At 46.0% G+C, this 11,350-nt stretch overlaps 1 protein-coding gene across 1 annotated transcript; it reads left to right on the top strand.

The window, feature by feature from the left end:
* Window positions 1-219: 219 nt before the first annotated feature.
* On the top strand, window positions 220-11,041 carry GGT1 (gamma-glutamyltransferase 1; the record flags this gene model as incomplete). Its single annotated transcript, XM_080628828.1, has 12 exons — window positions 220-383; window positions 1,026-1,153; window positions 1,386-1,475; window positions 2,500-2,692; window positions 3,932-4,089; window positions 4,960-5,109; window positions 5,600-5,736; window positions 6,609-6,796; window positions 7,602-7,729; window positions 8,582-8,694; window positions 9,776-9,889; window positions 10,898-11,041. 12 exons carry the CDS (start codon window positions 220-222, stop codon window positions 11,039-11,041), a joined length of 1,707 nt encoding a protein of 568 aa, XP_080484954.1.
* Window positions 11,042-11,350: the final 309 nt, after the last annotated feature.

Here is an 11,350-nt window from a genome sequence, read left to right as displayed (position 1 = left end):
TCAAGGAATACAGAATTGGGCTCACAGCTCCCCTGGCCACTCCTTCCCAAACCACCCTTCCATGTGCAGAACTTCAGATGCTGGGAGGTAGAAGGGGGAAACGGTGGATATGAAAGAAGGCAGATGAAAAGGCTGGTCTTGTGCCTGATCATCTGCTTTCTAGTTCCCATGCACCCCAGAAGCTGCAAGGTTGACAGTTCTGTCTCGTCCCACAGGAAGATGAAGAAGTGCTATGTGGTGATCGGAGTCCTGACTGCAGCCCTGCTGGGGCTCATCTTGTTCCTGGGTCTCTTCTTTGGACTGCCCTCTGACTCAGGGGACACACACACTTACAAGAAGGCGGCTGTGGCGACAGACGCGGGGCAGTGCTCGATAATTGGAAGGTATCTACTAATTGTTCTGTGACTCGCATTAGCTCTGACACCTCTTGCACAAGATAAAACTGTTGTTTCCCCAATGTCCAGGTTCAAGCCTGGCAGTTGACCAGCACAGGTCATCTCTAAACTCCCTGTGGAAAGAGGAGGCCATAATAAAACCTGGGCTTTTACCATTCCTCACCAAAGTAACTGCAGTTGCTCAAAGATATCACAGCAGGCAAAGATCCCCATGATCTTTCATGAACAATGGGAACAAGAGATGCTTTTTGAGCTCCTTTATAAAATCCATTTATCTGTCCTCTAGTCCCAGATGCAAATGCTGATATTTCAGGCTCCTCTGAGTGTTGTCATTTCTCATGTGTAATAAATGTGTCTGGGATGCTTGTCCCCACATGCACTTTGACACATCTTGGTGTTTCCAGGCTAGTCTGGATGTGTCTCTGAGGGCTGATCTGGTCTGGAACTGGACCATTAGGATCTGTTCTCTAAGTTAATAGAAGCTCAAAACTTCTTTTTCCTGAGGAGCCTATGGACAAATGGGCATTAGAGAATCTGTCATAGCTGCTCTGATGAGGTTAATTGACTGCTCACAGATAGCTGAGACACTGTAACATGTCACCATATGATGTCTTCTCTTCTGCTTCACAGGGACATCCTTCAGCAAGGTGGATCAGCAGTGGATGCTGCAATTGCAGCTATGCTCTGCGTAGGACTCATGAATGCTCACAGCATGGGCATTGGGGGGGGTCTCTTCTTTACCATCTATAGCAGCACAGGTAAGAGACAGGGCCATACACATCTGGAACAGTTTGATAACTCTTTACTCAAGCAGGTGATTTATCCTACCTGAATAAGGGTAAAAGATTGATTCTCACAGCCTTTGGAGGAACACACTATCCTCAAAATAATTGCCAAGAAACTGGCTCATATTGATCAGACTTTAACAGAGACCACGCCTGTGTATTGAGTCCAGAGCTAAACATCATCTTCCTTGCTCTGTCATTAAAGGAAAAGTGGAAATCATTAATGCGAGAGAGGTGGCTCCAAGCAGAGCAACGGAGGACATGTTTGGGAACAACACACAGCTTTCTCTGAAAGGTATGGCAAAGGCTATTTCATTGCTTTGAGGGAACCAAATAACTCCAGCATTAGCTACTACTGACATGTTTAAATTAAGAGTATTTCTTTAGATTAGCTTCTTTCCTATCTCCAGGATTTCTCACCCAGAAATGTCCTCTAATTTACACAGTCTGCAAACTCTGTTCTGACAAAGCAAGCTAAAAATAATGCCTTTCAAACTAGTTATTCACCTCAGCACTTCCTGCCTTTCACTTTATGAGAATGCAGGTGAATCCAGAGCACTGAATATGACCTGTTCTATCTTGACACCTTTCTGAATAAATCTTTGTGGATCATCTTAGTTCTTCTCAGTTCAATATCCTCCCTAAACACCTTTTGTGGTGGCTTCAATTAATGGTTGAAGGGCTCCAGAGAAGAATTCATTCGTTTCAGGGCAGTATTTTCTAATCAAAACCAAAAGAAATGCTAACTAGCTCTTTTCATGGTCACTCCTGTAACCAAGGAGGAACAGCATCTTGGAGGGGGTTTGAGAAATGTGTTGAACTTCAGGGAGGTGCCAATAAAGACAGGATCAAAACAAACTGCGGCATCACTGTGCTATGCAGTAGTCAAAATATTGCAGTTATACTTTCAAAGCTGCAAAAAGGTTTTTGGCTGAAGTATGTCTGTGCCCTCGTACTGTAGCATGTTCTCCTCCGAAGGACTGGAAACTGCAGGCAGCTGTGATAACTTCTGTGTTCTGAGCAGCTTTTCTCTGGTACAGAGCCCACTGAGGGGAACTGGCCCAACAATGTGAGTTAACAGGAAGAGGATAGAGGTGTTTCAACCTCTGTCTGGTGCAGTCCAGAATATGTAGGAATATTTATGTCAGACAGAGTAATTCCATTAGCATTGTATGCATAAAATGAGCTGGTAGTATATGTAGTGTAAGTAATCCCTGCCTGAAAACAGGGCTAACATAGAAGCCTGCTCTACCTCCGTACTCTATTAATCACTTTCTTTTCTTGCTATGGAACACTAATACATTCCTCATCTGCTCCAGGAGGACTGTCCATTGCTGTGCCAGGAGAAATCCGTGGGTATGAACTGGCTCACAAACGTCATGGCAAACTGGCATGGGAAAACCTGTTTCTGCCCAGCATCAAGTTGGCAAGAGAAGGGTTCCCTATTGGGAAAGGCCTTGCAGCAGCCATCAAATCAAGAGAGGAGTCAATTGAGAGCAATCCCTCACTGTGGTAGGTAGAGCAGTCTCACTGTAGTAGGTAGAGCAGCTGCTGTTTTTTGCAGAGAAATTTGGGGTAACTGCATTCTAGCTGAAAAGTCTGTGTTTGTGTAATGTAGCATCTGTGAGGAGCGTGTTTCCTCTCCAGTGACTGCACTCACTGTGCCTGATGATGTTACTCCAGCTACCTGGTGGTGCTAAATAATGTGGCCAATTTCAGGAATGTTCAGTCCTGACCTTTAAAGGGAGATAAATTCTGGTCTTTTAAAGTCCATTTGTCTGAGCAAAGGTGGAACTAGAGTACTTGTTGGGATAAATCTGTCAGACAGCAATGTATTTTCTGAATCCTCAGCTTTTCCTCATGTTGTAAGTATATCAAGCTAATCTTACCTGCAGCTGGGGAAATTGCAGTCTCCTTGAACATTTCTCCTGCTGTCAGGCAGTGGGAATTTGGATCATGTCTTACTTTGTAGCCAGCCCTTCCTCAAACAATGCCTCTGACCATCTACTTCTGGCAGTGACTATGAACACAAAGGGTTTTCAGTGCTCCTCCACTTCTTCTTACAGTCAAACCCTTCCTGTCTATGTCCAGCCCTACTAGAGATCATGCTTAAGCCCCTCTTTTCCTTAAAATCTCTGGCAGCTGTAAGTTGGTTTCCAGTCCAATTGTGATGTACAGCCTGGGCCTATCTCCTGTACTTCCATCTGGCAGGTCCACAGCAGCACATTCGTGATCTGTGATGAGGGAGTGTCCTGGGTTCAGGATGCTTAAACCACAACAGGGAGCTAAAGATGAACCTGTCTACCTCAAAGTGCTCTGACAAACTGGGATTGAAACACATTCTCCTGGACTCACTGGAAGCTTTGAGCCTCATAGCTTCATAGTCTGTGCTCTGAACTGAACTGATTGAGTGCAAGGACTGTGGCCTCTCCTGGGCATCTTGAGAGAGATGTTGGCCCCTTGGGCAGCTAGGGGAGGGTAGCCTGGCTTGGTGAAAAATGTCCACACTCCCTCCTCTAGGCTTCACTGAGCAAATTCTGAGCAATGTGGAATCTCAGGTCAGGAGCCACTGTTCACTTTTATGTTCCAGAGCAAGATGTCAGGACCCCTGGGGCATGGCTTACACAGTTTCTGTTCTCTCCAAGAAGCCTCTAGCCTGAACACTCAAATACTGTGTCAGCTGGTACAGATACACATAAGTGTTGAACTTGTCTCCCAGATCTGATCTTCTCAATCTCCTTTCTCTGTTAGCGAAGTGTTCTGCAAAAGAGGGAAAATTCTGCATGAGGGCGATATCATGAAGATGCCTAAACTAGCCAACACATACGAGACTATAGCCAGAGAAGGAGCAGATGCCTTTTACACAGGAAGCCTGGCAAAACAGATCATCGATGACATCCACAGTGTAGGTGAGAAACAGGACATCTGTCCAAAACAGCATGAGTAACCTGACTGCTGCTGCTCAGTACCCAGGGAGGAGCCACTGACCTGCAGAACCTTGGAAGCGGGTCAAGTCCGCTGCCTGAAATGCTGCCTCTGAAAACTGTGGCAACAGGACACTCAAGAGAAGTTCTTAGCGCTCTAATGGATGCATTTGAAACTCAGTCAGAAATGGATAGTGTATGCTGTGCATTTCTGTACCATACAGTCTAGCAAGCCTGTGTGTTTCTGGATGTAGATAGTGTGTTTACAGAGCATGAATCCAACAAGTTTCTACCTAAAACATAACATGGTCCTGTAAACTCTGAGCTTGTTTGACCTCTCGATACCACTAGATGGTGGTAGTATCGTATCCTTACTAGCTAGCACTGGCTAGCTTCAGTGAACCTCATACGAATAAGTCATTTGTGGTGGTTAATTATTGTCTTCCCACTTCTCTTAAGAAAGGCAATAGAACATAAAAGTGATTCTGCTTGTCGGGTAGCACAAAGCATAGGCACCCAAAAGCTACATCCTCCTTCTGTAAACAGGACTCTTAAGGACTTTGTTACCTGACATTGCTGGTGTCCTTTGTAAAAAAAAAAAAAGATGGATGACCAGATTTTTGGCTGCTGTAAATCAGCCCAACTTAAAGCTTAGGCTATCTGAGCCTCAGCTGGATCTATTAAGGAATAAATTAATCTCTTGTGCATCCATCTTTGCTTTTTTTACCTTGCAACTCTTTAGATTTGCCTCTGTTCCCTCCTGTCCTTGCTGTGATGCACAGTGATGGAGTATTGCCTTCTCTTCCTACCAAAGATCACATAAAGACACACTTATAGTTTCCTTTTCTTTTCCAGGGGGCATTGTCACATTGGAAGACCTGCGGGACTACAATGCGACAGTGATAGAAGACCCCATAGCGATCACATTTGGGGAGTTTACCCTCTACACACCTAGTGCCCCTCTAAGCGGCCCTGTGCTTGCCCTCATCTTCAACATACTGAAAGGTGAGTGCCCCTGAGCAGTACCTTACAGGCAGCAGGACTGTGAGGACTCCAAAGACAGCACCTTTATAATTTTGGGAGCTGTGCCTCCCTTGACAGCCCTCTGGCAGGTGGGAAGTCTGATACCCCAGGAGGGATCAGAGATGTAGAAACATTTCTGTTGCAAATTGCTTCCTACTTGAAATACAGGTGTGAGAGGGAAAATATGCTTGTGACTGGGGCACTTCCCTGATACTTGCGTGTGTGGAAACTAACTTGTACTTGAGGCTTTTTTGGAAAACATCTCTGCAAAGTGAAAAGCCTGCTAGTGATTCCCATAGTGCTCAAAACTACCAGAGCTCCTGTGTTCTCTGTGTGGAGATTAGGACAGTCCAGTGATTACATCTCTGAGAGATTGGGCTTCAAGATTATACCATTTGACACAGGTTTATTTGCAATCCATTGACCATGTACTTTGCTTTGTTGCTCACAGTTGTTTGTCTTCTGTTGCCAGGATATAATTTCTCTGCTGACAGCATCAAAACTGTGGAGAAGAAAGGTCTGACTTACCACCGCATTGTGGAGGCCTTTCGCTTTGCCTATGCCAAGAGGACTTTACTGGGAGACCCCAAATTTGTCAACATTACAGAGGTACCTGGCAAAAGTCTTTTCTTTCTGCAACACCAAGACTGGCTGGAGCATGGCTTAAAGTTTATGGGTGACTAAACTTGGTTAGGGATGCTCTGTGACATCTGATATTTGCAGGCACTGTAATATCTCTGAATCCAAATGTGAAGTCCTGTGTGACTCATGGCTGAGTATGAGGGATATAAATGGAGGAAACCTTCCTGATGTAAGGAAAAGCAAAATCCTTAATTTATGAGGAGCATCTGAGTATATTTAGGGGTAACCCTCCCTGTTTTCATAGTGCTTGAAGCCTTATTAGATGACATCCCTGTGGCTCTCTAACCCCAATCCTGCCTAAAGTAAATTGATCAACATATGGGAAGGGCTGAGGCAGGAACCCTTCTTTTCCCATCTTCACACTTTGTGCTTTTACTTCTGTGACTCTGCAAAAGCAGCAGGATCTGAGCCCAGCCCAGCTTGATGCATACCAATTTGCTTTTTACTGAGCAACGATCAGAGCTTGCCTTGGCCTAGTTCTCTCAATCCCTTTCCTCTCACCTTTGAAGCAAGTGTAACACTGCTTGCCTACGCCTTACAGCAGTGTTGATGTACAGTGATGTAAAGTGATGACAGCTTTCCATAGACCTGCAATGGTAGATGCCGATTATCTCCCTACACAAAGGGCTGCATTGTACCAGCTGCTTTTGTGACTGCTTAAAATGATTTTTGGTACAATGTCCATCTTTCAAGAAGGAGGAATGCCCCTGCTGGAAAACTATAGCTTCACTGCTGGGATTTGCCACTCTTCCGTGCTCTGAAGTATTGGATATCAGCCTCATAACTACATGTCTCTTAAACTTAATCTGCTGAGTAACTGCATTGGATTTCTCTGACAGGCGATCAGAAACATGACATCTGAGTTCTTTGCGGATAGTCTCCGAAGGAAAATCACAGACAACACTTCCCATCCAGTTGACTACTATGAGCCAGTATATTACACTGGAGATAATGCCGGTACATCCCACCTCTCCATTGTGGCTGATGATGGCAGTGCTGTGTCCGCCACCAGCACCATCAACCAATAGTATGAGCTCGGACATTACTTCCATGTAGGCCTTTGTCATCTTTCTAGTGGTGGTTCTGTGGTTGGTATAAAACATCACTGAACTGTCACCTCTCTGTCGGGGTAGTGATGAGTAGCACTGTTGATGGGCACTACTGCTGAGCTTGCAGGTCAGTTCTTTACACTGAGACCTATGTGGCTGGGTCAGAGAACAAGATGTGTCCTCTCTCATGTGGAGTTCACCCACCAAGAAAACATGCACTGCATCTGGATCTTATTATAAGCAGTGGTATCACTGCTGGCTCTGACTTCCCAGACAGGAGTTTGAGCTAATACAGCTGGCCTGGAAGTGCAGCGTTTGTCTTCGAGTGCTGGCAGGAAGAGCTGTGTTCCGTGTGTGTAGCTTGAAGCTTGGAAGGGGGGTGAAGGTTGTTTTTGTCCATAGAAAATGTCTCCAGCTTGACACATCAAAGCAAATCCTCAGTGATTCCCCATTGTGGCAGCCTGTGAGTTATGCTGCCTCTGGATGGAGTGCCATTCTGCCCGCTGGAAAGGGAAATAGTTGTATTTAGCTGCTGTGCTGTTCTTCCTCTTGGGATCCTTACAGGGGAGCTGTACAGCAGGGCTCTGGGCTGGCTTTCCTCTTTGTGTACTCATGGTATAAACTGCTTCCTTCCCCCAAGAGGTGACAGAACGTCCTTTACAAGAGGAGAGATTGGAGAGTAATTCCAATCAAATTCCAGGTTTGATATTGCAGTAATTCACCTGAAGCTTCTCCTGGATTTGCTCTAGTTTTGACATATTTGCACCAACTTGTTTTCTCTAGCTTTGGCTCTGATGTACGATCCGAAGTGAGTGGAATCCTATTTAATGATGAGATGGATGACTTCAGCTCACCTTACATAATCAATGGATTTGGAATCCCTCCTTCTCCAGCAAATTTCATAGCACCAGGTATGAACTATAAACTACCTTTCTGACTCCAACTTTTGGCTATGTCTTGCATATTAATGCTGTGGTGTCTGCGAGGTAGGCTGCAGCATGTCTGCCATCAGGCACAGAGCTGGGCCTTTCTGCAGAGGATGGAAAGTCTTCTGGCATCCCTGCCAAAAGCACACAACCAGCCCCCGGTGCAGTCCTGAAGGAGAGGCTGTCTAAGAACAACTTTTGTGTCTGACTCCTTCCAACAGCCAGAAATCCTTTCCCTGGGAGCTCAGCACATGTCAAACAAAATTACTCAGAACTACAAAAGATCTCTTTGAACTGATTTAAGAGGGAGGCAGCAGCAGGAGCTAGCTGTAACGTGTTAGATGGCACTGCTCAGCCTTCTCCCTGTGCTGCCTTGGGAGCTATAAGACAGCTTTGGGTAGTTACAGTTCACATACCTAATCCAAGCAATCTGCCTGCTCCACTACTGTTTCCTGCAGACCCATATAATTGTTACTAAAGCAGGCTGGGATTCTGCTAACCTGTGTTTTGGAGAGGGACAGGGGAAATGAAAGGACAGGAAGGAACATGCCATAGTATATTGGAGGCAGCTGCATCACAGACAAGCCCAGCTGGGACAGGACTGTGAGGAAAGGTACCTTCATCCTCTGTGTGAAGAACCAGGGCTGAGTTTGCATCACAGGCACATAAAGGAGATGGGTACAGGGGACAGTGGGATCTCCAAGGGCTGACAAGACACATGAGCTGAGTCAGGAAGGTGGATACTGAGGCTCTGGGTTCAGACATGGGGGCAGGAGCTGGCAGTTTGTAAGCTGCAGGTGGAAAGCTGAGCCTCTCTTGCATCTCTGACCTCAACAGGTAAACAGCCGATGTCCTCTATGTGCCCCTCCATCTTGGTGGATAAAACAAAAAGGGTCAGGATGGTGGTTGGTGCTTCTGGAGGAACAAAAATAACCACAGCAACAGCACTGGTAGGTGATGATATGGGAGAACAGGTGACACGGCTAAGGCCAAACAAGGTGGGGGAGAGGCAGCATTTGGGGTAAGGGGCTAAAGTCTGCATCTATGCCATGACCGTGGCTGTAGCTCTGCTGTGGGCCAGGGGCTTGAAAGGGAGGTTCCTGCCTGGCCTCCTGTAGGCCAGACCTCCATCTCCAACTCCTGCCACAGCTACAAAGGGTCTACTAATCACTTCCTTCAGGGACTCCAGGTCTTTTCCTTTGGCAAGTTGTTCTTACCACTTGCAGAAGATTTTTGACTTCAGTTTAGCTTTGACTTCTGTTCTCTGGATCTCCATGAACTAGTCTCTTTAGCTACTTTAGAACCATTCCCTTCCAAAATCCTGAACTTTGGATGAAAGTCGCACAGAGAAGCTGAATAAGACCTTAGGCCAGGCATGGTCTCAAGCCATCTGACAGGCAAGGTCTCTGTGGGCTGCTGTGGCAGCCATTCAAATGCCCAGCTAGCCTAGAAATGATTGCAGAAGGCTGTCTCCTGTGCCAGCACACACAGTTGTGCACATCACATCAGGCTGGATCTTGTTTTCTGGCTCAGGTAAAGAATTCTCTGTAAAAACCGCTACAAGCAGCTTTCTAGCCCTTTATCCCAAAGCTGTTTTCATTTGCCAGCGCTCCAAATTGCAATTTAAGCATGTAGCGATGAACCAGGTTTAAGGAAACCAGTTGCACAGTGACAGGAGGCTGTAGCTGTGTTTGCTGAGGCCATTGCTGTGTGTGTCAGCCAGCACTAGCTTAATCATAGCATCATAAATCCAGCTACAATAGCTTGAGGATCTGATCCTTTTACTATGTTAATTTTAGTAATTTATAGTCTCTTTGTGTGGGAATCCTCCTAAGCATATATAAAATGGCTTGCTGTACCTGTGTTTTGGTTAGCTGAAACCATCCAGGACCATAAACTATGCCTTTAAACTAAATTATGGCTTTAATGTTCTCTTATGAACATTCTTCAGATAACTCCGCCTATGTTGCTACAAGGGTCAGGCTTCTATGAAGACAAGTAACTAACACTGAGGCTTTTTGCTTCTTACAGGCAATCATCAATTCCATCTGGTTTGGCTATGATGTGAAGAAAGCCGTGGAAGAGCCAAGAATTCATGATCAGCTGTTTCCCAATATCACGGAGCTTGAGCAGGAAATAGAGGAGGTTTGTCTAGCTGGGGTCTGGGGTGTGTGAACTTGTTCAGGCTGGGTTCCTAGTTTTGGGAAGACATGCTTGTGGAAAATCACAAAGCTTTGCCAGATGTTCCTAGGTGAGCAGTACTGAAGCTGATGTAGGTTAAGTACTGTGCAGAGTGTACCTTTAATCTCAGTCCCATGGGTTTGAAGGGGTGCATTCAAACATGACCTACATCTGAAACTGAGGGGATGTATTTTTTTGTGTTGTTGTTTGGCTCACAAAACTTGCAAAACACAAAACCACATCAGGGCCCCAACCATTCAGCAGTCTAAATCCAGTGACCCTCAGGAAACGCTTGTCCTATTGCACAACCTCCCAGTTGTGCTGGCACAGAGCGCAGGAGGATGCATAGAGGGACTCAAGAACAAACTTGGAAATCTTTTCCCAGCAAAGGTGACTGCGCAGCACTGTTGGTGTGAGAGCCAATGGCAAAATCTGCCTAGCCCTGCATACCACTCACCTGAGCTGGCAGCTTCCTTCACCCTGAGGAATTACATGTCCTGGAGGCCTGAGACTGATGAAGTCTTTGTATGTATCTCATCCCATGCCTCCATATTAGAAAAACCACTCCTACATAAGGCAGTTTTCTTCATCAAACTATGCAGAAGATCCTCCTTTAATAAGCATCTTATTAAGGTAACAGCTGAGATACCTGCCTGCACTGGGGAGGATGCCTGCTCTATACAAGTCCTGTGTTTTCCCCATTCCCAAACAGGATCCATCAGCTTTGGCTGTTTGCATATGAATATCAGAGGCTCCATGACCAGGAACAGTATTGGTAGCTCACACTAAGCACCACAAATGCCACATCTTCCCAATTCCACCTCCTCAAAAGCAGGGCATGCCAGTGAAGAGGAGGAACAGCATGTAGTTTTAGATCCACCTGATACAGGCATTTGAGTAGTCACAGAGGATGCAGGTTGCAGCACATGTGCAGCTCCTCTCCTGTTGTCCTCATTCGCTTCTGCATTCCAGGGTATAGAAGAAGAACTAAGGAAGAGGAAACACAACACCACGCGGGTGAGCGGTGGTGCGGTTGTGCAAGCCATTCTCAGAACAGACGAAGGATGGGCTGCAGCCTCTGATTCCCGGAAAGGTGGCTTCCCTGCAGGCTACTGATGTGGCTCGGCTCCTTTTTTCTGTGGTCTAGTGACACTGAGGTGTGTTTGGGGGGAAGATCCTTTAGGTCTGCAACTCAGGGACTTCTCACAGGAAAGAACAAATTTACCTGTGGTTCTATTGACAGAGCTGGGAGAGTTCTCTACAGCCGTGACTGAAGTGCCTCATGCCACAGCAGTCTGCTAAGACAGGCATGTCATGTCAGGGCGTGCAGTACTTACTTCAAAAGACTGTTTCGCCTTGAAGAGTTTGCTCCCTTTCTCCTCTTCAACCCATGAACTGGGTACCCAGAGTTTCTGAATAAGCTCA

Source organism: Psittacula echo, assembly GCF_963264785.1.
Source record: "Psittacula echo genome assembly, chromosome: 13".
In the NCBI taxonomy this organism is placed as follows: domain Eukaryota; kingdom Metazoa; phylum Chordata; class Aves; order Psittaciformes; family Psittacidae; genus Psittacula; species Psittacula echo.
Note: the sequence above shows the minus strand (reverse complement) of the source record. Positions and strands in the feature narration are given on the sequence as shown.